At 37.7% G+C, this 27,718-nt stretch overlaps 1 protein-coding gene across 2 annotated transcripts in view; it reads left to right on the forward strand.

The window, feature by feature from the left end:
* The window catches only part of KCNC2 (potassium voltage-gated channel subfamily C member 2), a 110,681-nt gene extending 87,625 nt beyond the window's left edge, over nt 1-23,056 (forward strand). The window contains exons 2-3 of one of the 2 annotated variants that reach the window (XM_067289932.1): nt 13,188-14,118; nt 22,801-23,056. In XM_067289932.1, the coding sequence (XP_067146033.1) occupies nt 13,188-14,118; nt 22,801-22,910 (1,041 nt within the window). In that variant the 3' untranslated portion in view covers nt 22,911-23,056. Of the gene's footprint in view, nt 1-13,187; nt 14,119-16,530; nt 16,866-22,800 lie in introns of those variants that run through there. The other variant, XM_067289931.1, reaches the window with a different exon arrangement.
* The last annotated feature ends 4,662 nt before the right edge of the window (nt 23,057-27,718 follow it).

Here is a 27,718-nt window from a genome sequence, read left to right on the forward strand (position 1 = left end):
ACTGAATACAATGTGTGAACTGGATTTTGAAATACTCATAGGGACAGAGGGCTGGAGGAGCCTCTTGTATCATTCAGTCCAGTTCTCTGTTATCACAGGCCCAGTGTCATATAATGCCTCTCATAAATCTGTGTAATCTTTTTCATAAACTTAAACATGCTTCTCCCAGGATCTAGAGGAGGGACTTGAACTATCTTTTGTCTGAAGTCAAGTGTTTGCATTGAACAGGACAGCAATGCAATCTGAACGTCACAGTCTTCTGATCATCATAACAACTATGCTACTAGAGGCTTTTCTCTTTCTTATGTTGCCCTTTCTTAGTTCACTTGAACTGTCACTTCTGCACCCCTGTTTACAGAGGTAAATTGAATTTTAATGTATTAAAAACTGCATGTAAACTACATATTAATTTTGGCCTTTCTTTAGGAGAACCTTCAACAGGATTCTGGGCAACTAGTTGGACCATAAAGTCAGAAGTGAGATCTGAAAAAATAAGGCATATGTATGAAATAAACTTATCTTGGATGATGTGCTTGGTTCCTGAGAGTCCAGATAAACTTAGCTGACTATTGTTGCAATGAATAATTCAGTGCCTCTAAATTTAGCTTTCATCCATGTGACTGTGTTGTGAGTTGGGAACACGTTCACATACACCATGCAGAGGAGCTTAAACTTCTCTCCCTTTCCCCCTCTCATAAAAGACCCTTCTGACCTCAAACTGTTCTCCAAGTGCATCACTATTTAAGTTGTACCAGAATGTTAGGGTGCACAATTCATCAGTTTAGGTATCTCAAAGATTTTTTTTACCTTGAGAGACTTTTCAGTGGCTTCTGTGAGATCATGGAGGAATTCCAAAGGCACTATGTTGTCTGATCTAGGGAAAGGTTAGAGCTGAGATATTGTTTTTATTTTATAGGAAGTCCAGTGTTTTGATGACAGAAAGGCATAAATCTTCATCTGAAGAGAAACTGTTTTAATTTTATTAGATGGTAGATTTGTTTAATTAAGGTCAGCATTTGTCCTGTGCTTCCTTTCTCCTTCCTGGCATCTAGCTAATGCGAGGGTGGAAGGCTTCAGATGCAGAGTGAGACAAGGTCTGGAGAAAGAAGTAATGCCTTTCATTAGACTAACTAATACAGTTGGAAAAAGCAGATGAGTTTGCAGGCACGTGTGCCCTTCAAATATAAAAGTCACAGAAACCTCACAGGTACAGTAAGAGTGTAGTGGCATAAGAATCTTGATGAGGTTGTGACTGGAAGCTCAGAGCGGCTGGACCAGGAGCCTGTGGTAGGTAGAGCCTGAAGACTGTGGAAGAGGAAGTTGCATTTGGAGATCAAGGAAGGGGAGAAGAGAAGGACTTGAAGAGCCTCCACAAATGTGGAGGGAGGCAGAAGGATAAAGAGACTGAGACCAGGGGACAGAGTTGGCTGAGCAAATAAACTGGGACAAATAACTAGGGCAGCATGTGAAGTAAAGGCTGAGCCTGGAGACAGATCCTGGAAGAAGGGGCTGGAACGGTGAGGGCCTGGAGGGTTGAGGGGAGGTGCACTAGTGGCTGCACATGGAAATACGGAGTGGCTGGAGATGCAGGATACGGATACAGAAATAAGGCAAGGGTGGGGAGCTCAGAAGAAGAAAGGGGAAAGGTGGCTGGAACTCTAATCCTGAGGAATACAGCTGGGATTGAGAAAAGAAATGAAGGACAGAGAAGAGGCAGTATCAGGGCAGGGGCAGTCTGCAAACTAAACAGCAGAAAAGCTCAAACTGTTAACAAATGGAAAAAAAAAAATCTGTGGTCCGTAGAGGTTTTTCATGTCAAAGCCGGGGAACTTGAGAGTCTCAGCACTGTGTGCTGCACCATGAGTCAGTTCAGACTACTTCCATTACTGGCTGCTGTGTTAGTGCACATGACAGAGGGGTTGGTCGTGTGTGCTGGGTTGCAAGGTTCTGCATCTGTGACAACTCCTGTAAGAAGCCATATGATGGAGTTTCTGGGTTCCTTATTTGCTTTTATTAAACCTAGATCACTACACACAACCTGCTGCATTGAAAGCTTGTCATTAAGACTGCCATGCCAAGTAATAAAGATTTAGGCAATGTCATAATCAGGGTTCATGTAATTAATTTTCAATTGTGTAATAAGGACTGTATCCTAACCCATGCACCCCCACCAGGGCAGAGTAGAGGTTGCTTCATATAATCTCATTGTAGGCACTTCCTAACTTTTAAGTGCTTGACTTTGCATTTTTTATAATGTTCTTTTAATGAAGCCTTTCTCTATGTGTTTAACTAAATATAGATTACATTAATCTGCACCGAAAGAAGACTATTTCATCTCTCAATATTTTAGCCTGAAGCTGTTAAGAATCTGTTTTCTTATTCCAGACTGGCCTTCAGCAGCACAGAGAGATGAATTTTAATCTCCATTTCCATTCCGTACTTTATTCTCTTCTAACTGCCAATAAGGGTACCAGTTAATATCATCTATATTGTATTTCAGTGCCGTGGCTATGAAGAATTAAACCAATGCTGCAGTACAAGGAAGAAAAAACTTCTAGTCAAATGAGACCTAGTAATCAGGTGTTTGAAGGCTGTAAATGCTTTTGAACATCTTGGAGATGGCTCTCTCTCTTCAATTTTTAAGATGTAGTTTGGCAATTTCCATTCCAGTGCTTGCAGTACAAGTTTTATTATGTTGTACAGGAAAGATGCAAGCTCAGAAAACTTGTAAATAGTTCCAGTATGTTTTGATTAGGTTGTGGTTAGCAAAAAAAGGTTATATGGTTTGATTATAAGGCTTCTCTGGTGAAAGCTAAGATTGTGTCTATTAAAAATCTTAATGGATGTCGAACCTCATACTCGTAACATTTTCTAAATTTGTCAAAGTATAATTTTGAATTATGTCATCAGACTTGCTCTAAGTGAGAGAAAAATTAGACATAAATGACTGTGAGTGCTTCAATGAGAAAGATGATAGGGCACAAAATGTTTCTGTAACTTTAATGGACATAAGATTTATGGACTAGACAAACTACAGCATAATAGATTTTTCATGAATTTGTCTTCTGCTTAAGGACTTCTCTCTTTTCTTCATTTGTCTGCATAGTTGTGAAAGTCTATGAATAATAAATAGTATTATACTGAATACTTTTCCCAGTTTTGACCCACTGAGCCAAATAAAACCAGTCAAGTGAGGAAAGATACTGTGTCTGTCCTGTTTCAAGTTGCCAGGTCCCAGAGCCTAATCTCTGCTGTAATGGTGCGAAGAGCGGGTATTCTAGGGCAGGAAAATAAAGCATGCAGAGAGTCTAACTTAACACAGCATGTAAATTTGGGATTGTCTGAAATGGGTCCTTCAAAATCTGCCTTTTTCAGCCATTCAATGAGTTTTAGCTTGTTTTTGGAAGATGCTCCTTTAGTAATAAGAAACCTCTGAATGTCTGATACCAGAACCCAGAACACTGACTGAGAGAATTCTTCTATTTCTTACCTTTCTCTTAACTCTAAGAGGAGCATGCATTGTGTTTTTGGAACTGTTGGAAATTTTTTGCCTGTTTTAGTGCATAGATCTATAACAATGTTTAATGAATGAGTGATAGTGGTTTGCTTATCAGTCCATGTAACCATGCAGACATTTTCAATAAAGTGAGGTCAAAATGAGCCTTGCTGATGCCTTTTAAAAAAATAATTGCTGGAATGGAAATGCCAAGTCTAGCTAAAAACAACTGGCTGTAAAACCTAGTATATTTCTGGGATAGTCACAGCTCAGAAAGACCGTAAGTAAAATAAGCTTGATAGATTCAAGTGGATGAGAAAAGAAAGCTTCTGGAGCAGTGCAATTACTTTTTAACCAGAAGGTCTGTTGCATCTTCAGGAGTAAAAAACATAGGCAGTGGGCTGTATGCTGTGTGTTGGTTGTTACATGTTTGACTTAGCCTCTCAAAGCAACAACAAAGTCAAATAATTTTGGTTTGTCCAAGGTGAAATGGCTCTGGTCATTTGGGAAATTAATAACTCTCATGGAAATAAGCCAATTAGGGATGGTGTCCAGGGGATGTGCAGGAATGTCGTAGACAGCAGATCCGTGTTGTCCCTGGGACTCCCATCACACAAACTTTTGACCCACCACTGACATGCACTGTTACATCTTCTTTCCAGCTGCACAGCAGTAGCAAAATTATCCGTGTTGAGCGGCAGAATATATGTATATATTAGGATAAGTTTGTAAATTGGTTTTTGATCCTTTGGGAAGATGTATGTCATTTAAATGCAATTAAAATAAAGCAAAATTTATAACACTCTATTTCTTTATGATGTGCTTTAAAATGTAGATTTGGTGAGTCAGATGTTTATCTGGTGTAGACTAGTGTCAGGCTGCTGATTTACCTGACAGCTGAGTTAGAGCAACTTAATTGTGGAACTGGATTTCTGAATATGAGCAGGGGCATTCATAACCTTTTATTTGTGCTCCAGCTGGTAATGAAAGAAAACTGCTTTGTGAGACTATAACAAATGGGAAGAGAATGAGCAAGCAAGAGAACATTTGTGTTCCCACTACTACATACAGATGGTAGCCAGTCTGAACTTGTAAATACTCTCACAATATAAATCTTTGCATAGCGTATTACTGTCTATCCTATATGCAGTTCTTAAACAGTATATCAATAACAGTGTATTAATATATGGAATTTTTCATTTAAATATGACTGTGTGTAGAATTGTAACAGCAGAATGTTAACCATTATATTGAATGCCAAATAATGTTAACTGGAGAGAGTACAAAAGAGAAAGAACTGTGCTGGGGATTTAAAAACAGGAGGCTATCCAGATGAAAACTAAAATATTAGCAAGAGCTCCACCAACAGTGTTTTCTATTTTTCTAGCATTTTCTTGTTTTTCCCTTGAAGATTTCATTAAAATGCTATATCTATATCTATTCTTTAATCTTTGGAGAGTGATAATATGAGAGATTATGATTTATGAGTGATAATGCAAAATGGTAGTGCTGGCCTATTTGGCTTGAGTTTATATTTCAAATTCCAATAGTTTGGTAAGTGACTACTGATGGTCTTTGGTTTCCTACTCAATATACCCAGATGTAATGCACCAAACATATCACAGCATAAAAACGTCCATGACTTTTCCTTTTTTTTCTGACTGGAATAGTAATCTACTAAGATGAGCTTGTACTTTGGGAAGAATAGCAACTTTGAGAAATTTGAACTTTGAGTCTTGAAGAGACTGATCTGTTTGGTGAGATGTTGGAATAGCTTCTATCTTTGGTGGGGTTTGTGTAGAATGAACTTTAATATTTAAATTTCACTTGAGCAGAACATTAAGCAATACAAGGAAGCAAGATCATCAGAAGAGCTCATTCTGAATTCACATTATAATTTTAGCAGTCTCCTGATACCCAGATGAATTTAAACGGAGGGGGAAAAAACCCTTTTTGTTAAAAGCAGAAATGAGAACAATCCATCAAATCTAAACCCAGAGACAACTTTCTCTGAAGCTGGAGGTGATACCTAATTCTATGATTTTGTTCCACAGCTAGCTGCTGCTCATTAGAATGGAGCATGTCACGTACCTTACGAATACAGTTTCTTTTTCTGCTTGCATAATATCCATACTTACAGTTTCTTGAATTCCCATAGTACTGGAGTTTACTGAAATTCTTTTGCCTTTTTTTTTTTAGACTTTGGCTTTATATAGCTAAACAGCTACAAAACTTGATTAAAAAAAATCAGCATTGCCAGTTAATTGTGATAGATCAGAAATAGTACATGACATTGGCTTTGTTGCCTGTTTGATTGGGTCTCTCTCCTAGAGAATTGGGGGGATTCAAAAAGTAATTGGAGGTTTGAATTCCTGGAAGAATAAAAACGACTGATAGAAACTGTTACATGACAAATATAAGGAAAATCTACATGAACAGAGACTTTTCTGCCCTGAATCTTGAGAGAGGAAAAAGTAGATATTAGATTATAATGTTTATGATGGGAATGATTAAAATTAATTTTGATATAACCTCTGTCTTATTCTAAGGTTATTTTTAATCAAGACATAATGTGGATCAATCAGTTTTAGAATACATATGAAGAAAAATCTTGTTATAAAATACAATTTCGTAATTAATATATCTGATCAAATTGTCACAGTTAGTGAGATTGGATGTGTTTAGTGCATAGATTATTTCCACTTCTACTTCTGTAGTCTGGGGGTTAAGTGGGATGAGCAAACGGAATCAGTTATTTTTTCAAATAATTGGTATCATATTCAGAACTATGAAAAGATGAAAGTTAAAGTAACAAATGTAAACAGACATCACTGGAAATGATTCTTAAATCTCCAAAGTATGGAAATTTATTTTTGATTTTTCAAAATGACCATGGTATTAGGAAAAAATATTGCTTTCCTTTTAAGCATTTTGCTTTCATTATTCAGCAGAAAAGTTACTCTGTGTTTGAGCATTCTTTTGAGCATGAATGCTCTGGTGGGAAAATGAAGAACTCATGAGAGTGGAGACCCCCCAATGCTTGTTTTGTTCAGGAAAAGTTAAGAGTCATTCAGTAAACTCTTATATTTTGCAATGAAAGCAGAATTTTGGCTTCAATAGCAAGCAAACCTTCAAATTTGGTTTCTTTAAGAAATAATAAGCAATTTCTTTTTTGTCTGTCTCCCTATGATAGTTTTATTAGTCTAATAGGCCTGATGAGGGTATTATTCTTTTTTAAATTGTTTTAAATTCGAGCAACATGTACAGGTGATTACTGCTAGATTTATGTATCAAGTCTCATAATGTGTTTGTGAAGATATTTATTTAAAGAGACTTTTTCTTAAAGTCAGCACTGTACCTGCATTAGAGAATATAAAATGTTGTATTTCCAAGGGCTTATTAAATATTAAGTAGTTTTCTTTTTCTGTAGTCGAGTGTATCAAGGGCAAGCCTTGTAAGTCCTCCAATGAAATTCAAATGAGCAACTGAACCTTAAAAGCTGCTACTGTATACTCATGTTAGAAAATATACCTTACACAGTGAGGGGAGTTGAAGGAGGAGGTTATTGAGATCCAACCTAGAATAAATTGTATCCAGACAGGATACAGGATCTTTCTGAGAGAATACTAAAATGCTGTGATAGATTTTATTCAAAAGTTAACTATCAAACAAAACGTAAGGATATTAACAACAACTGACAGTGCATTAACCACTTACCTGACTGTGTCCTGTCCATCTTGGAATACAAATACTATGTAGAAACAGCATGTTTTAAGGAAGAGGAAGGGACAAAGCATGTCTTGAATATGGAATAGTGAATATGAATCTGATTTTATGATTATGAATCGCACAACTGAGTATGAGGATCAATTTCTTGATCTGTTGCTGATTTATGTGGGCTATGTCTAAGCTGGTAAACCTTAAAATAATTGAGGCCATGCCCTGATTCCATTACAGGACAAAAGCAAGGTGTGCACCATTACTATGTCTTGGTTTGCACTGGAAAGGAAACTTGGACAGGTGGGCTAGATGTGAGTCACAGCATCCTCTGACCGGGTACCTTCTTCTCCTGTGAAATCGAGAGATCGCCTAAGAGACCATTGTCAGGTCATTTGCAGCCAAGGTTTTTAAAGTGACTCTAATTTCTCTGAGGCACTTTAGGAGCTATGTGCAGATAAAGCATGTCATTGGATGGATGAAAGTTCTGATAATCCACAAATTGTTCAACTTGTATTCCTGAAACTGGCTGTTATTTGAAATTGCTTTAAACTCTGAGCAGCTCTTCCACATGGGACACACATCAAAATAGATATCGTAAAGTTATCTACTTCCTAGCAGTTATCTGCAAGCATCTACCACTTGTTTTAGGTTTGTGCACTTCACTAAAAAACAAGGTTGTGGATGATTAAACCAGTTACCATGAACCTTAGTAGGATTCAGCAACAGAACTTGACTGATGAGCTCATCAACAACAGAAACTGGGAGCTGGAATTTGTACCAGCTTTGTCTGAAATGTGATGCTTACACACATGAACAAAAGGTTTTTTTGCATTCAAAATGTGAGCAGAGGGAATTGTCAGCCTACTGAGAGCTTTAACTACTTAATGAAGAACTTTCTGCATGCTTTGTATTACATACTCAACATTTTCATTTTCCGTTTAACTGTGCTCTCTCCAGTCCAAATGCATTAAAAATTTTCTTAATTCAAATAATTTCTGGAAATGGCTGGTTTTGGTGCCACTGGACTGTCTATACAACCATTCTCTCACTTAAGAACATTTTGCCCCCAGAGAAAAGAAGAAAACCTAAGAGAAGAAAGACAATTTTATCTTGCCCATTGGAACAAACAAGAAAGCTATTTTTGGAAAGCTGTTAAGAAATGAGAAAATAATCATAATTATTAAGATCTTATTTGAGACTTTTTCTTCAATTTTTTTTTCAGTGATTTAAGCCATGTGCTTGGGTCAAATTCTTTGGTATAAAAGAGGAGATCAAGGTAATTGTTTTGTTGTACACCAAGGCTGAATTTGTCTTACAACTGGTCAAAACCTAAGTTTTCAGACCTTCCTGCAATGAAGGGTTGCTAATGATTCAAACAAAAAATTGTCTCTTTCTGTAGCCTTTCTCAAATGATGATCCGTCAGTCTCCTTTTAGATTTGTATGCTTCATGGAAAATAAGGGTTGTGGATGGTGCCTCAATTATAGTGAACATTAGTAAGACTCAGGAACAGAACTCTGCTGGTGACCCCATCCACAAGAGAAGCTGGGAGTTTGAATCTATACCAGCTTTGTCTGAAATGTGGTGGTTACTCACATGAACAAAACTGGGTGTGGTTTTTTTGAGTCTCATTGCCTTCAAAATGAGAAGATGGAATTAGGATGAAGCAGGAAAATAGCAGAAAGCAAGGCTAGCGTGTGAGTTTTAACTCAGTTTCTATCATTACAACTGTTTGTGAAAAGGTTGATAGATTCTTTTCAACCTGTTGTCTGATCTTGTGTAGTACAATATTAAGGAAATGACTTTATTAATATAAAATAAAACCTTAAGCTCTTTCTTTTTATTGAGAAAATGCTCTTTCTTACATTGGCCACCATTTTCATTTTTTTCTGAACCTTCTGATTATTGCAATAACATTGTAGGTCTTTCATGTGTATGCGGTTTCATTGTGATAGGTGCTGTACAAACTCTGTCTGTAATGTCCTGATGCCAGGAATTTACAGCCTAAAACAAGATAGAACAGGAGATACAAGGAGTAACAAAAAAGAATGAGTGCCTTTGCTCAAAATCTGTGACATATATGTAGTTGTGTTCAGAGGTAAATGTGTACATCTCATTGTTTTATACTGCTATGAATGGAAGTCATAGGATTATCAGAAATCTATCACCAGATTTAGACATAACTGTTTTTTCTCGTCTTTCTTTTTTCATCTATTTCTTTTTATAACCTCTGAAAGATGCTTGCCATCAGGATGTTATAACAGGATACTCAGCTGATCTTGAAAATGACTGAATGTTTTTCTCCTGTAGGAATAATAAAGTGTCCTTGAATGTAGGTTCACAGTTAAAAACTCTTAGCTTCTTTGTTGAGCATCAAGCAGACTGCGGCCTTTCACAGTGTCAATATTATACATAATAGTAATAAAAAGCTTGTCAGGCAGTTCTACCTGTAACTAGTCCCATGCTGTTTGGTGATTATGGAAAGAATCTGAACCAGAGAGGACACTTTTGCTGAAAAACAGCCCCAAAATAGGTGCTGTACTAATTATTTACCTACTACTAGATTCATTGTATTGTTGAATGCTCATATAATCTTTATTATTTCAAAGTTTTTGGTAAATTTGGTTTTTGGCTAGGTTGAATGTAATTTTTTGTTTTTCTCAGATGAAAAACATTCATAGTGACCTGAAATAAACAGACGTGTTACTTCTAGAAAAGTATTTTATCTATTAAAAATCCTCACCCAAATTGCAAAATATAGCATGATTTAGCTTCAGTGATCCTTAATCTCCACACATTCGTTTGCCTTATACCCTCTTGCACCATATAAAAAGATGCTGGAAGGTGCTGTCATAGCATCCCAAGGGTCATTCTTAGTCCACTGTTGACTTAGAGTCTAATAGATTGTCTGTCCAAGTCATGCAGAGTATTTGCAAAGGTCTGCTGAGATTAATTCACTTAGGTTATATAAATCTGTTTGTGTTTGCTGACTGTAGCTGTCTCACACAGGACTAGGGCTTGTGTGTTTATACTGGTGTCAGGTGCCAGGAAGAAATTAGCTATGAACGTGCAGCAGTTTTGTAGTTAAGGCAAAGGCAGAAAGCCTACTTGGTAAAAATCAGCTAGATGGATTGTTTGCTTAGCTTGCGGCAAAAAATTCAGAGTGGATGATAAGAGTTGTTCAGTTCAGTCCCTGCGTCAGTCCTTTCTGAAAGGTATCACATTTAGAGCATTTGTAATTGAAGGGCTTGGTGTAATAACTTAGTTCCATTGATTGGGAAAAGGAAGCCATAAACAAGCCACAAATGTCTGATATAGACATATTAGATATATGTTAAGATATATGTTTTTTAGATGGATAGATACAGCTTGTCACTCTGAATATAATATATCTACCAGGCCCTCATTGCAAATTTGAACTTGTTGCACAGAATGAAAGCAATTCTCTCTATAGGTTGTATAGACAACATTTTGTCACCTAACTAATGTTCTGTGTTAGGAAAACACAGCCATGCCAGCCCAAACGAACTATTGTAGCACACAATTCTAAATCTTGATTCAGTGATTGATTACCAAAATATACAAAATTGGCTTTACAATAAAGTTGCAGCCTGGATTAAAGTGACGGAATGGAGACATTCTTGCTTATGGCTGCCACTCTGTCTCCACTGTAACTAGATTTTTTTCAATGAGATTCAAGATGTTGATGTGGTAACATGCCAGCATCCTGCTGCTGCCACAGTTTCTCCTGTCTGTAGCACTGGGACCCAGAACCTAAGATGCCCTTTCCATTAGATGGGAGTGGAGAACATGATATTTTTTTCTACTTGCTGGACATTGTTAAGGTGCTCATTTTCAGGTAGGGGATTAGGAGATTAAGAAAATGAGACCCTGAGTGATTTGTAAGTAGTATTAAGACAAACATAAAGCACATTAAGTCTATTTACTAAAATAAATAATATTAAAAAAGGATGAAGAGCCTGCTTCATGAGTATAAATTAAGCTCTGAGATTTTTATTATATGTTTTTATTTTACTAACAAATGAACGTTTAAGATTATAAAAATCAAAGGCCAAGAGAGTTAGTCACCTGCTGCCATTTTGTTGTATTTCTGTCTTGATATCACACAATGGTCCAATTTCAAGCTGCTAGATGGGTAAGGAAGCATATAGGCACTATGATATTTTCAAAACCTGCTTAGGCATCATTTTGCCTCTTTGGGCCCTAATACCTTTGAAAATCTTCAAGTCTTTAGAAAGTCTGTTCAGAGGTGATAGTGGCTATGAAATGTCTGTTAAGTGGGAAATCCAGAATAACAAGCACATCTGAGAATACGTTATAAGTCCTAGCTCAGAGAGGCATTTAAACACATTGCCTATTCATGTACCGTGCAATCACTGTTGGAATGATAATATGCTGGTAAAATGTTGTCATTTAAAAGAAGATAATCATTTAGCAGAGGAGCAACTGCCCTCAAAACACCTTTTCGTTCTATGCGTTCTACTGGGTGTGAGGATTTTTATCTCACCCTCCAGCTGTTTGGCTCAGTGTTAATTTTTGTGAGATCCTGTCTTGGAAATTTTGTTTTTCTTCGGTGCTTAACTGTAACAACTTGACTTAAAGATCAAGTAGTACCTGTTTTTTAAATCCTTAACAATCCTAGGTAAGTGCTGTGGTGTCTCCAGATTAACAGTATTTTATAGGTTCAAGTATTCTTACTAGAACACCCATATTTTGATTTCCTGGTTTGTTCAAAATGTCCTGGCTTTGTAATTTCAAAAGTAGGGCTGTGGTAGAGCACTCCTAAAGCACTGGTAAAGCTCTGCCGCCTTGTTCCAGATCCTGTATGTCCTAGATGTTTTCCATGAAATAGTTGTGTGCCTTTCTGAAAATGGGAGAAAGGAAAATGTCTTTTTCTAATCTTGTTGTCAGAAATGACTGGACCCATTTTTTGCTGGAACATAAACAAACAAGTAGAGGGAAAAACCCAGCACAGAGCACCCTGAGGTACCTAAGACAGAGAAGTGGTATAACCAAGCTTAACCTGAGTGGTTAAAATCTGACGTGATTAGAAAACATTTGAAGTTGTGTCTAATACTGGGAGACTGCTTCAGCCCCTGTGTTTTCTAGAGCTTTGCTTCTGAGCGAAGGCACTGGAGAAGCATGACGGTGCTTTTTGAAAAACAAGACAATGGGTGAAGGATGTTGATATATTAGCTTTTTGGGAAATGGTACTTGATTTCTCAGTCCTGGGTAAAAGTAGATAAAGTGCTGTTTTGCTAAGAAAGGCCCTAGAAGTGAGGACAAGTACATTAGGTTAACTTTTAGTCCTGCCTAGGAGTACGAGTGAAGATTTTCAGCAAAACTGTGGATGACTCTGAACTAGACAGGCTGTGCAACCAACTCTAGCTATAATGCCAAAGACATTTTCTGTCAGTGAGTATTCTGTGTCTGTGAATTATTGAAAATCCAAAGGAAACCTTCTATTTGGATCTGTTCCTAGGACACTTTGAGGTACCCTTCAGACCAGGTGTAAATTCCTGAACCATAATCTCAAGACCATTAGGATCAGCCCAGTTTCCCACTCTTCTCTGTTTGAGCAGCTGACAGCCTTAAATTTTGCTGTGATGGGTATAAATGAGGGTTGTTCATAAGGTACCTTAAATCTGAATGGAATTCAGCTGACTTAGCATGGATTGAAGAATTTGTTGCCACTTTCTGAATGAGTTGCAGTCTGTCATGGTGTCCATCACCAAAATCTTCCCTGTTCACAGACTCTTGGCCTCATACTGTGTGGGAGCTGTCTGCTGTTCTCCTCTGGCCTGAATGCAAAGTTTCATGCGTAGAAATCTGTGAATAAATTGGGGAGCTTTTGGGATGAATCAGCATAAAAGTTATGATAATCGATGATTTATTGTTATTGTTGAAGATCTGTGTGGTTCTGATGTCTTTTTTTTCCTCTTTTTTTGCAGTTTATTGCTTTTGCTTCTTTATTCTTCATCCTAGTTTCGATCACAACCTTTTGCCTGGAAACGCATGAAGCTTTCAATACTATTATAAACAAAACTGAGCAGGTTGTCAATGGGACAGAAGCTGTTCTACAGTATGAAATTGAGACAGATCCTGCTCTGACATATGTGGAAGGAGTCTGCGTGGTGTGGTTTACATTTGAATTTTTAGTCCGTGTTGTTTTTTCCCCAAACAAACTTGAATTCATCAAAAACCTGTTGAATATCATTGACTTTGTGGCCATCCTGCCCTTTTACCTGGAAGTGGGCCTGAGTGGACTCTCCTCCAAAGCTGCTAAGGATGTGCTTGGTTTCCTCAGGGTGGTAAGGTTTGTGAGAATCCTGCGAATCTTCAAGCTCACCCGGCACTTTGTGGGCCTCAGGGTGCTGGGCCACACTCTGCGAGCCAGCACCAATGAGTTTTTGCTGCTGATAATATTCCTGGCACTAGGTGTTTTGATATTTGCTACCATGATCTACTACGCAGAACGAGTGGGAGCCCAGCCCAACGACCCATCAGCGAGTGAGCACACACAGTTCAAAAATATCCCTATCGGCTTCTGGTGGGCTGTTGTCACCATGACAACCCTCGGGTATGGGGACATGTATCCGCGGACTTGGTCAGGCATGCTGGTGGGGGCCTTGTGTGCTTTGGCCGGGGTGCTGACCATAGCCATGCCCGTGCCTGTTATTGTTAACAATTTTGGAATGTACTACTCCCTGGCAATGGCAAAGCAGAAACTGCCGAGGAAGCGGAAGAAGCACATCCCTCCTGCCCCTCAAGCCAGCTCCCCTACGTTCTGCAAGACGGACTTGAACATGGCCTGCAATAGCACGCAGGGGGACATCTGCCTGGGCAAGGATAACCAGCTGATGGAACACAACAGATCATCAGGTAGGACCCCACTGGAAATGCACGTCCTCTCAAAACGCTTTATAGACCAGTATGTTTGGTAGGTGTCAGAAAGCAGTCAGTCTTTCTGCAGTGAGCAGATATAGCTCCCACCCTTCTCCCCTCCAGTGTTTTCGTGTTCTTGTAGAGGACAAAATAGTTACAGTGATGTTCCCAATTCTATATGTAGCTGGTCTATACAGTTTTGCTTGCTCTGTTGTGAATGCTTTCCTGCTGATGATATCAACCTTTTTTTTTGCCTGTTGTTTGTTGTGTTGTATGGATGTTTCTTGTTTTTCTGCATGACTGTGACAATTTGAACAGCCACCGTGTCCCACCCTGTTGAATTCCACGGTGTTTTGCCTCAGTGTTTGTCTCTTGTATCAGCTTTGCCTATGCCACATAGTGGGCTGTTAAACAAGATCCTAAAAAGAAGCAGCCACTTACAAGGAACAGGTGCTTTACATAAAAAGCCCAGCACTCAAAGGAAATAAGAAGAAATTCTCTTTCCGGCTTTCTTTCCATTTGGTTCTGTTTCCCTGGCAAGAAGAACCTCCTTCATCTGTGTTAGATGAGACATTGCATGGTATTTACTATTAATTTGATGATAATAGTAAAGCTGATGTAAAGTTTGTCAAGGAAAATGAAAATGGCAATCCCCAGCAACATCATCATTACTATCAGTGTTGATTTTTATGATTTGTATTACCTTAACTCTTAGAGCCCCAAATCATGGACCTGGACTGTTCTACACTAATTTCTGTGAAAAAACTTATCAAATGACAGCCTCTGCCCCTCCAAACCACTGCCCCAAATTCCATATCTCTTGAAATTAAAGAGAGAAGTTTATCTTACAGTAGAATTGAAACAAATTTGTAGCAGCAAGGATTTTTGTTTGTTTGTTTATTGAATGTATTTATTCTTAAGCCAAACACAGTATGATTACAAAGCTCACGGACCAGTCATTAGGCTCCTAATGGAAAGTTGTTAAATGATAATAAGACCTCCAAAAAACAATGACTGGTGTAATTCAGTAATTTAAATTTATTTTTTAGAAAGAAGAATCTGGAAAATCTGTCTCTGATCAATATCCTTCTTTGTTCTGTTGCTCTGTTACTGAATAGCATTTATGTTCAAAGAAGCTCGGTTTCAGTCTCCGAGTGAGTGTTCACAGACAAAGTTAACACAGCCTTTTGAACATCTTAAAGATATTTAAGAGGATGGAAACCCTTGAAAGGTCTTGTGCTGTGGGTGGAATATAGTTAGTTTTACAGTGCTTTGACTGATACACACTTTCAGATAACATCTTTAAAGTGTTAATGAAAACAACTTTTTCATGTCATCAGGTCCTGCTAAAGGTATACCAGAATGGAGGAGGCTCAGTGTGATCAGAGCAAAGAGACACTTCTAGTGTCTCTGCAGCTTTATTTATGAGGTGTTATAACCTTGAGGTTAGAGAGAAAGCAGATATACAAAAAGGAGCAATTTTTAAGTGTTAGCCTTCTCTTTGGTAGTGCCACCACTTACATTGTATGTTCTAACTTCATTTCTGTTAGAGAATTCTGTTAGACTAATTAGGAATTTTATTCAAAACTTCAAGGCTGAATCTATATTCATATATAGCCCTTTGCATTACCATTTCAGAAAAGCACCTGCTCAGCTTTAAATGAAAAGGTAAAGTTGAAGTCAATAATGTGCCATTGCCTGTTACATGCCTTACTGAGCAGAGATTTTTTCTGGAAGTGTGACCCAAGTCTGAAATAGTAGATAATTTTAAAAAGAGTCCTTTGGGATCAGTAGAGGTAAGAGTTTTGCCGTTTGACTAAATTAGCTACACAGATCAAAGAAAGCATTTAGTATTGGGTAATTATGATGACAAGCAATACCAGTATGATAACGAGCATAGAAATGAATGCTAAGTGTGTATTTTGAAGGAGGTTTTAGTGCCAAATATTTCATAATTTAACCCTTCTGGGGGGGTTCTTTAAAGTATGCTAAGGAACATATTCTAAGCAAAAGTGACTAGCATGGCTGCTTGTTTAATAAAAAGGATAGCCAAAGTAATAAATTCATTTTTGAAATATCTGAGATTGACTGTACTCAGAAAGGTTACAATCCATAAAAGGCAACTAACTTGATTTGATTATTTTTTATTTCATGTTAAGTTGGTGGAATATTAAGTGAGATTTAAAAAGAAGAACAGGAAAGTCAAAAGATCATTTGTGCTTAAAAAATATATATATATTTGCCATTTTGTACTGATGAATGATGAATTGCAATCTTGTTTGCTTCCAATGATTTACCTTATTACTATTTTTTGAGTGATGGGAATATCTGGCATTCAACGTAAGCTCTTTGTGATGTCTCATTTCCTCATTCATTATTGTCTGTAAATGGGCATGGTGCTTTAACCAGTGTTATCAGGTGAAGACAGTGCAGGAAGTGAGCAGCCACTCTCACCTGGTGAAAGGCTCCCTCCCATCAGACGCTCTAGTACCAGAGACAAAAACAGAAGAAGGGGAACATGTTTCCTACTGACAACAGGTGATTACACGTGTGCTACTGATGGAGGGATCAGGAAAGGTATGGACTTCTTTCATTAGATCATAAAAGGTCGCTCAGCAATGTGCTTGTGAAAAGCAAGCTTAGAGTAAAATCATGTGCACAATGCTCTTATAGGAAAAATTGTACTCACAATGTATTTTTTTATTTCTTCCTAGTCATTCTTTTCTTGCTTTCCTTTTAGAACACACCTTATCTCTCAGTCTTCAAAAAAAGTGCTTGATGTTGGACCCTCATTCTACTTTTGTCTTCATTTGTCTGTTACCTTTTATGGAAAAGCCTGTAATTCAGACCTTTCTCATTCAATCACTCATCACTCAATACCATTTGTCATTGTAAAAGACAAATTAATTAATTAATAACTTTGTTCTACATGTAATAACTTTTTTATTAAAAATTATAGCTGAATAAAATACATTTAAAACGTTGAAATATCAGAAGTAAACAGTATTTCTGTTCTGAACAGAACAAACTATATCACATGAGATTCTATTGAGATTTCTGCCTCAAAATGCCACAAAAAATGTTTCATCTTTGTAAAACACCACTAATGCTGAAAGGTGACTGCATTAGCACAGTCTACCCCAATCAGAATTCAGTTACATTAAAAAAAGGCTTGATCTTGCAAGGTGCTGAAAATGTCCTATATAGTTATTCATCCTGTTCAAGTCTGATTACTCACTGTTCAGTAGGCTGGGTTCTCTGGATGGCATTTGCAAAACCTTCTGACATTATGTATCACTCGCAGAATTGATTATGTGACTATCTGATTGGGCCACAGCTGGCGGTGTCTGGATAGCTAACCTTAAGGCACAGCACAAAAATCGGCAGTGCCCAGGGTAATCTTGCCATTTTCTTAGATAAGAATAGCTTTGGTTTCTTGGCAAATTATAGCATTCTAACAGTTATCACATTCCTGGTCACTGATGTGCTATTTTTCTCAGAATTCACCATCTGCAGTAACCATGTGGCACTGGACAAACAACTTTGGCTGAGATTTTTCTTTTCTTTTTTTTTTTTTTACTAGCTTTGTCTGCAGCAAGTGTAGCTGTCCCAGCCAGCCACAGACTCTAAAAGAAAGTCTGTTGGTTATTCAGCAAAATGCAAGAGGACATTCTTTTCACATTTCAAAAGCATGAGCTCAGTAGGTTAAACCTGTGAAGGCAGATGTGCAGCCACAGTGCAATGTATATGGTATTTGTAAAGAATATGATTGTCTCTATTCTCCTACATTTTACATATTCCTATATATAATATTTAGATTAAATGGTACTTGGTTGCGAGCACATTTTTGCACACAGATTTTAGGACTCTTGTCTAATGAGAATGTCTTGTATTGACTTCTGGACACTTTGAATTATTCACAATATCTCTAAAGGTAAGGGTTCAGTCTTTTGAGGAGGTCAGAAACACCTGAATAATGCAGATTATCATGGCATCTTGCAAGATCAGGCTCTTTGCTTCTTTTAGAAATGTTAATATAAAACTTTCAGTACTGTTCACTTAGCAATAACTGTAATTAGAACAGTTCAGAAATAATTAAAGAAGTCACCCATTAATTTCTAGAGATACATATTCATATAAAAATGAAATATATTTTACACTGGGACTACATGAACATCTTCTTTTCAAAATCTAGATTCAAGAGGAAATTCATTGTTTTGTAGTTTGTCCTGGAAAAATGGAGTTTGAGTTCAGAACTGACATTTTCTCAATGTGGTCTTTGACTGGCTCTAATGATAACCTTAACCCAGGCAGAAATGTTTTAGTCACTGGCTTTGAAGTTTGTTTTAGACAGAGTAGGGAAGCTAGCTCATAAGCAGAAAACATCTTCAAGCGACATCCAAATGGTTTTGAATACTTGAATTTAATTCACACATCAAGTTTACTAGTTTTTCATTTTGTTTTTTCCCCTTTTTTTTCTTTTGGTATATCCTTCTTGTTTGGTTGATTCCTTGACTGATTCTTGGTTGTGTTCAATGATCGTTTATTCTGAACTTTTTTGCATTAGCATCTTATCTCCATCTCTAAGGTGATACTGCTTTAGAGCTGATCCAAACCCCACTGAAATGCCTGGAAATTATCAAGTTTGGATTATGCCTCTATCTTATTCATCTTGTGTATCTGGTTTTCATTTTTTGGGAGTTCCTGTTTTCTTTACTGTTTTTACCATCTTGCCTTCCTTCCTCTATCAGTTCGTCTTTGCTTTTAGAAAAGCAAAGAAAACTGTTGCTTAAAAAAGCAACAGGAAGAATACTAAAAATATTAGTTTCCTAGTTTCTGTGTAGCAAAAGAAGCTACCTGATCTTTTAGATCTTTTTGTCAGCATTAAGTTTACAAGAGAATTTAAATACATACATTAGGATTGTGCTTCCCTTCTGTTCCCCTTTCAAACATGATTCTTTCTAATCTGTGTAAATACTGATAGAAACTCAGAAACTGGAGTTTGGATTTGAAATGTGTCAGAAGTCTGTGAAGCATCACAGTCCAACCTGCCCTTGCAATCTGGAGATAATACTGCACAATGTTTAAGCAGACATGAGGTTACACGTTTGTTTTAAGTACAGTTTTACAACACGCAATTTTTAGTAAGTAAGAAACATATTAATTGTCTTTATTACTATTACTGCGTATGTTTTCACCATGGTGCTCAATAGCGTAAGACTTGTACAAACACAAACAGGGATGCAGTGATTGTCTAAAAGAATATGTATTTATTTTGGAGAGAACATAAGACCTGATTTTTCCTAAAGATGCTAATCACCTGTGATCTGTTATCTGAGACCTGGAGTTTGAACCAGTAACTGTTTTAATAAGAAAAAGAAAATGCTTGGTGACATCCCATGTAATGTTTAGGTGTATTGTCATTTTATACTTGCTGCAGGAAAAATCTCAGTATTTCACTGTAAGCAGTTTACACCTGAATGCCTTAACATTGCAAATGCTTAGACACATACTTGCCTTTAAGCAAGTCAGTAGTGCCATTGAAATCAAAGGGACTTCGCATGCTTACAGTGAAGCATGTATCTCAGTCCTTTCAGGAGTGAGGTCCTGTCCAGCAATATCAGGAAAAAAGTGACAAAGGATGAGGGAAGAGTAATCCAAAAAGGCTTGATCTTCATTGTATTCTCCTTGCTGATAGCTCTCTCCAGACCAATGGGCTGATCCTTTTCTTCATAGGTGGAATAATTCAGGCGTTACAGAAAATACTTAGATATGAAGATAGGGAGTGAGTAGCAATGCTATTCTGATGTTTTATACCGTAGCCTTTACAAGGTGAAAACAATCTATATGACACACAAAATAGACAGCTGGAGCTGACGGTGTATGTGAACAGAAATGTCTGCAAGTGCAATGTTCCCTCCAAATTGTGAAGCATTATTATGTGATTGCCTCATTTAGTGATTAGTTCTTTACTACTTGCTTATGTAGAATAAAACTGTATTTCATTTGAGTCATCTGGATAAGGAGCACAAATATGGTGATTTAAATTTGCCAGTGAGGAGGCAGTTGCAAATATGTCAAACTCTGCTATCTTATTATACTTTAATATTAGACAGAAAGTCTTAGGGTTAATAAATCTGAAGATGGAGCTTTTTTTACTATAATGTCATTAAATCCTCTGCAGAAATGACTTACAAATACTTTATGCAATTTCGTCTGGTTTTTGTTTTATTTATTTTTAAAGAAAAACGTTCCTTTATTAGGAATTTGGTTCGATAGCGATTGTATTATTATAACAGTTTTTATAGTCTGCCTTTCTTTCAATGGGGTTTTGAATATGCTTAGGCAGATAGGTTACCCAACAACCCTCTTGGCATCCTTTATCTTACACTCTGTGCAACCCTGCTGAAGCCAGCAGAGTGGTACTGAGTGCAAGTTGGGATGTGGAAGAACAGGTCAGACCTCTTGTGTGGTGCTCTGTTTCATTTCCTGGAAAAGAATAGCTGCATTAATTTGTGAATTATTTTTTTTATTTATATCTTTTGGTAGTAACTTGTATCAGGATTGAATTTTCTTGCAGGCAGATTCCCTTTGAGTCCCAGATAGCTCCTTGGATTACATTACATTGTATTGTTTGTCTTTGTCTATTTTTTGGCTGAATTCAACTGATGTCTGTGCATTTTCTCATACAAGGCTACGAAAAATCTCGAAGCTTAAACAACATAGCTGGCTTGGCAGGCAATGCTCTGCGACTGTCTCCAGTAACATCACCCTACAGCTCACCTTGTCCTCTAAGGCGCTCTCGGTCTCCTATCCCTTCTATCTTGTAAACCAGATGGCGTCAATCAGCTACATAGTATTAATTCAAATACTGTTTATGCATAATAGAAATAAATGTAGCATTAAATATAGGCTCCACAAATACGGTATAACTCCTGCATGATATAACTGTCAGTGGTAAGAAATGCCACTTGGGTAGCTGAAGATTTTTATCTTGGCTTTTAAAAATTACCTAAGGTAGTGCTTCTTTTATCTACTATATTGTCCTACTTTCCTGTGGCAATAAAAGGACAGTTAGTGGATGCCATTGGCCAGTATATTCAATAAATAAGCATATTTTCAGGGAGATATATTTTAAATAATGTGCTTCCAACTAATTATCAATCACTCCATTGAACCTTCATTTCTTGTGACTCTACTCCATTCTGAAGATGTCTGGAATCGTGTCTTGGTTGCACACAATGTGACTCGGGTCTGCTCATTTGCATGGACCATCCTGTCTCCATCACCTGACAAGCCATGTTGCCGGTTACGGAGACCACAGATGGCTCTGGATGTGTGTTCTTGCATTGTACCATCCTGCTGAAATGAAAGCACTGATAAACTGGTCTGCATGTGGGATTGTTTTTCTTTGTTTAACCTTTTCCTTTATTTTTTAACAAACTACTTGTTTATAAATGGCTTTATTTCTTGATTAACTTACTTTGGTACTAGACTGCTGTATCAGAGTTCTGAATGTCTCCGGTTGTTTGCACACAGATAACTGCAAAGAGGTTGTCATTACTGGTTACACGCAAGCAGAAGCCAGATCTCTTTCTTAATGGCTTGGGGAAGGCACAAAACATACAAGAAAGGTAAACGCCATCCAGGCTTGCAATTTTAAGCTAGCAAGTGCTGCTTGGTACTGTAGTCATTTCTCTACTCCAGGGTTCTTCAACATTTTCAGAGGCTGAGTACCAAGTAAATCAAGATTATTGGGTTATTTTTGTACAACTGTAGGAGGGTAGTAGTTCTCAAGTGGGGTTTTTGACCAGCCTTATACCTCTGGCTCATGAGCTTCAAAAATTTCTTCAGTCACTGTTTTTTGAGGTGCTTCGTCCTGTATGTTGTTTGTCTGTCTGTTTTGCAGCCTGTCTACTGTATTCTCCATCTGTCTCCATAAAGCACTGAGATACTGTTAAAATGCCCCCCTCTTTTAAGATTTGCTAAGGACATTTTTCTCCTTTTCTCTTTTTTCATGAACTATACATATATGTATAGATACGTATTATATATATATATTTCAAGTGCAAGTTAGTATCATTTAGACTAACTCATGTGGGCACTATGAAGATTTTTTGAGTGGAATTCAGTAATGATTTTATAGTTCTGACCGGTTGCCTATTGCATGATCATCAATCCTGCTTCCTAGCAACCAACATTCATTACATTTTGAAACTCTATCTCCTCTAGTGGCTTTTTCTTTCAGTCTAAACCTATGTTTATTCAATAGGACAAACCCAATAGTGGATTTGATATTCTGGGCTGGTGAGGAAAAATTACCATAAAACACAGAGTTTTAGAACTACATGGGGAAGACCATGACTCCCCAGATCTTAAGATATCCTTGAGATTGTTGAATAATCCCTGATTGTCATGTTTTAATTTTTGTTAGGAAAAGAAATATAACTTATTGTTGACCATGTAACATGTTCTCCTGTATATAGCCTAGCCCAACAGCATGACCTGCATGTCAGAATTCTTGTATAATAATGTATTTATCAAAGTATACATTTCTGATATTTAGAGATGTACATTTGTTTAGTTTTGGTAAAATATTGTCAATAGAGAGATAATTGCAAACAGCTTTTAGCAAAGGAATTAATATAATATCTGGTGCTGCTGTTATATTAACTACAGTGTTGTACAGAATTTATCATGGATTTTTGACTGCTGAAAAAGGGACAATGGAATTTAGCCATACCAAGGACTGTACTGGAAAGAGACTGCTGCTGCTGAATGGGCCCTGATAAACAACTCACGCCTTGAAGAGGTCACTGAGACTTTACATGGGAAGTAGAGTCTGTGAAAGAAGATTAAAGACTGCTCATAATTACTGCTGCCAGAGGAAGGGGTGACTAGTCACTGTTGATGAGTCAGCTGTAAATAAAATGTGTGTGCATGGAATATCAGTTCTTATCTATTATCAAGGAAAGCTGAATTCAAGTCATCATTGCTAAGTCTCCATGCAAAGACCCACACCCCTGTGTGTATTCTTCCTGGTTCCTGCAGTAAGTTGTGCTGTGGATCATACAAAGACACACACTTTTAATGATAGTGATGTAAACTACATCTGTCTTGACTTACATCATAATAATGGTATATTTTGCAAAGGTCACAAATATGGACAGAGTAGGTTTGCATAAGTCTTTGCTTTCTCGGTTTGCCATGATCTATATTTATACGAATTCTAGTGTACATGCCAAATCTTAAGTTTACTTTTCACTTTGATAAGAGAAATGTGACTTCAGACAAATATCACTGACTTTGTTCACAGCACACAGTCTTTTTTCATTGTTACCTCAGACTGTAAGTATTACGAGAAATAAAATTCTGGCGGCAAGATTTTTTTTTTTATTTAAAGTGTTGCAAACCCAACATCAATAAGTATGTAAGATGTATTAAAATAATATCCTAAAAATGTATATTTTACATAAAAGAGATATTCTTTGATCAGTTACTTTTTGTGATTTTTGTGGTAAATGGATCCAGTCTATTCTATGTTTATGAAGCATTGTAGTGGTACGATGTGATAATTATGTTCTCTCCATCCTATTCAATGAGAAATTCTCCAGAATCTGTTTGTCACCCTGGTGTCCCGATTGTAGGGACATATCCCAGTTGTGAAACTCTGTATTGTGGAACTTCTGTGAACATGTCAAGGTGCATGCACAATCCTGGTGGAAACCAGTGGAAATGTAATACCTGAATTGGAGAATAAAAGGCGAAAGATCTGGGGAGGAACTTGGAACATATCTTCTGAAGTGGCTCATGCGCTTTCTTTAGCTGTATCAGTCCTTTCTCTGCCATTGGCCATCTTCTGATTCTCACACCAGTTTCCTGGGGTACATGAGGAGCTAATTCAAAGACTAGCATGAGCTGGCTTTTAAGCCAATTTGAAATCTCCCTTCTTGTTAATGATGTCACACCTTGTGTGGAAGTAGTAATTGGGACAGATATAATCGACTCAAAACGGTTTTAGCATATCCTGGTATTAAGTGAACCTAAAATGGAACTTAGAGATGATAAATGATTAATTAAAACTCCTAATCCAATATTGTATTTGGGGCAATGACTGAAATCCCTGAATACCCAAGCAGAATATCAGAGAGTGATGATCTGAGAGACTGTTACTGGAGCATGTTCAGTTCTGAAAGATAATTCAGAAGAGGTGTTGGAATAGAAGAATGATTCCAGAAAGCATGCTCAAAAGTGTTCAAATTTTGGAAAACGTTACAGTGACATGCTACAAAAACTTAATCTGCTTAGTTTACCCAAATTCAAAAGGTGTCTCCTGTGAGTAGTACTTGAATGAAGAAGAGATATAATGGTCAGCCTCTCTTCTGTCCCAGACAGGCTTACAGCTAGTTCCAGTCATGCAGGTCTCATGTCTGGCCCCCAAAGGGGACTCAGCACCCAGAGAGAAGTGGCTTTCCTCAATGCTACCTAGGGACAGTTAGGTGTCCAAAATGGGATCCGGATCAGGCAGTGCATTGTGCTGGGCAAGAAAGCAGGAAACAGTAATGGCCATGGTGTGGCTGAAGTCTTCTTCTGCCTCTGGAGGTAAGGAGGTTGAATCAGGACCTCCACAGACACAGGATCTGGAGTCCAGACTCTCCTGATTGCAGCTGCTTGCTTTTCCCCAAGAGAACCAAGCATGTTGAACTGTTTACTTTTAAAAACCATATGGAGGACAAGACGAGCCCATTAACTATTCATGTGTCAAACCCAAGTCTGACTCCTCTGAGAGGAAGAGTTTGCTTAACCACCAGCCTTCAAAGACCAGCTTCCTCCTGTGCTTTCCTTGCTCCTGGGCCCGCGAAGGCCGACAGAGGTAGCTGGTCTGTGTCTGGGAGCGATGGGCATTTTCATGAGAGGTGGAACGGCAAGATTTAGCTTTCTCAGACTGAGGAAGGCTTTGAACCTAGACTTCCATTTTTGGGATAATGCGGTTCTTATAATGCAGTTATTGTATAAATGACAGGCAGCACATTTGCATCCACTTTCTTTCTTGGCCATCTTTTAAAAATATGTAGGTACATTGATATTTTGTAAAGGGGGGATGTCACCCTGCCAGTTTTCGGACTTAGACAGAACATATCTACCAGGCCTCCAAGGCATTTCAGCCCTGGAAATGTGGCTACCCTGAGGATCACATAGTCATTGAAGAGTGGTTGTGGGAACTTCTAGGCCTGCTTGATGTTTATAAACACTTAGTTAAGTATTGTATAAATAAGACTTGATGGTTGGAAGTCAAAACTAGATAAATTCAGACTAGAAATAAGGTTAGAGCCTATGTATCCATTAAGACAATTTGCCAAAGGCTGTTGCTTGTTCACCTTTAAAAGCTATAAAGCTGTAACATCAAAATGAGCATCTTTTTGAAAGATAAACTAGTGCCACAGCAGACTTGATGCAGAGATGACCAGAACAAAATCTTTGACATATATGGAGGAGATGAGTAGATTATGGGACTTTGAACACATTTATTATTCTTATGAGACCTCATTCAGCACTGAGAAAATTTTGCTGTTCCAGCTAATTTCAAGACACAGTATTAGTAATGTTATAGGTGTGCTCTGCAAGCTGGAGCCAGAATTGCTAAAAAAACATGCAGCTAAACAAATTGAGATCAAGCTGTGTGTCAGGGGGCTTTTTCATGTGTGAAAAAATAATTGCTCCTAAATGTCCTATTTCAAAAGGTTTGGATGAAATTAAAACTGTTAGAAGGAATTTTAAGGAAGCCTCTGTTGAGAATGGTTACTGAAAACCGGAGGGGGAAGGGAGCAATCTAACAAGAGCAAACCTGCCAGCATATTTTAATGTGAAGATATGAATTAAGAAGTCATGAATGAATTAAACTATATGAAATAGGAGGGCATTTTATCATCAGAATAAATCATGCAGAAGTCAGATAAAGGAAATTGGAATGGAAAACTGCTACTAGAAAGAGAAAATGAATATATTAATATGCTGTATTACAAGCAGTGGCTTGTACAATTCCATAATAGATACTTTGAGCACTAACTGAGTGAGAAGAAATTAGAAAAAAAAAGCAAAGGTTTCAGGCGAGTTGAAGTTATCAGAAATATTAATATAATTCATTATTTTCCAGTTGGAAATGCTTATTATTTATTTAATTTATAAAGAGACAAGTCATTTTAAAAACAACGATTTTTTTAAAGTGAAGAGCTGGCTCATGAGCAAATGCTGAGCTCTTGGTGCATGTGCCCTTGTGCTGGATACCTAACCCTTGTGCCCATTACCAGCATTTTCCTTCTACTTAGCTGAATCTCCTGAGTAGCTACCTCTGGGATGTGTTGAAATTGCAGAGCTTTCTAATTCTTGCATCCAGAGACACGACTCTGTCACGCTCCAGCTCTGTGGGAGGGAAATCTGTGCACGGAGGCTGGCTGGGAGCCCTGGTGCGCTCCAGCCAGTGTGGGTGATGCGGAGCCCCAGACAGTGGCACTGTCAATGGAAACACCCTGTGCCACGGTCTCCGAGCAGCTTCTCATTACCTTTTAGCAAAACATACGTGCTTCCCCCTACCCTCTGCAACCTCCTCCCCAAAACCCAGCCTTCTGCTGCTTGTATTTTTTTTCTCCTGAGCATGTTGATGAACAGCTGACAGATTTCAGAGTCATACTTTCACAGTTTCATATTCGCATATGGCAATATTCTAGCATATTTAAAAGAAAGGGAGGTGGGCACTTTTGGAAAAATTGGCACTTAAATGCAATACATTTCATTTTAATATCTGCTGTTTTACTTGCTGGTGGAAGACTGGAGATCAGTTTAAAACCATGGCCATAGCTAGGCTATACTGAAACTTACAGGGTGTGTTCACTTTACACTCTGCAGCTGCTTATAACATAGCTGCATTTTACTGTCATATGAAGCTCTGAATTTTCTCCCCAGACAGGATTTGGGGATAAGCTGCTAGGGCACGTCAGAGCGCCCTGTATTTATTCCATTTCTTCTCTATAGCATGATTGTAACTCCTACTGGACTGTAAACATGAATTGTAAAATGAAGAAAAAAATATTGTTTGGGAAATATTAAGACTGGAGATGGCTATAATCCATCATTGTCTTACAGAATGGTACAGGCACCCTTTCTTTAAAGCACTGAAAGCAGATGATTTCCTGTCAGCCTTTTCAGAGCAACATAAGATCTGCCTGAGATACTGAAAAACTGAAACAAGAAAGTGGAAATTGTTTCCCTTGCCCTTAAAACTGCTTATTGCAAGATCAGACTTATTTAAGAAGCTTGGCCTTTGCAGTGAAACAATACAAAGCTCCATCAATCCGAAGAGCAGTAAACCGTAGCCACATTATCCTATTAGGCTGACTCTAAAAATAGATTTTTAGGCTTTTACAGGGATTTCCTTGCTTTGTGACTAAATGCTGAACTGGGGATTTATGGAAATCTTATTTTATTCATAGCTATAAATGTTGTTTGTATAATGCAGCATTTTGAAAGTCTTAAGACTATAACATTGTTGACTAGTACTTTTTCGTATTTTGCTGGAGTAAAAATCAGGCTTCTTCTCAAC

This window comes from Apteryx mantelli, chromosome 1 (assembly GCF_036417845.1).
Source record: "Apteryx mantelli isolate bAptMan1 chromosome 1, bAptMan1.hap1, whole genome shotgun sequence".
NCBI lineage: Eukaryota > Metazoa > Chordata > Aves > Apterygiformes > Apterygidae > Apteryx > Apteryx mantelli.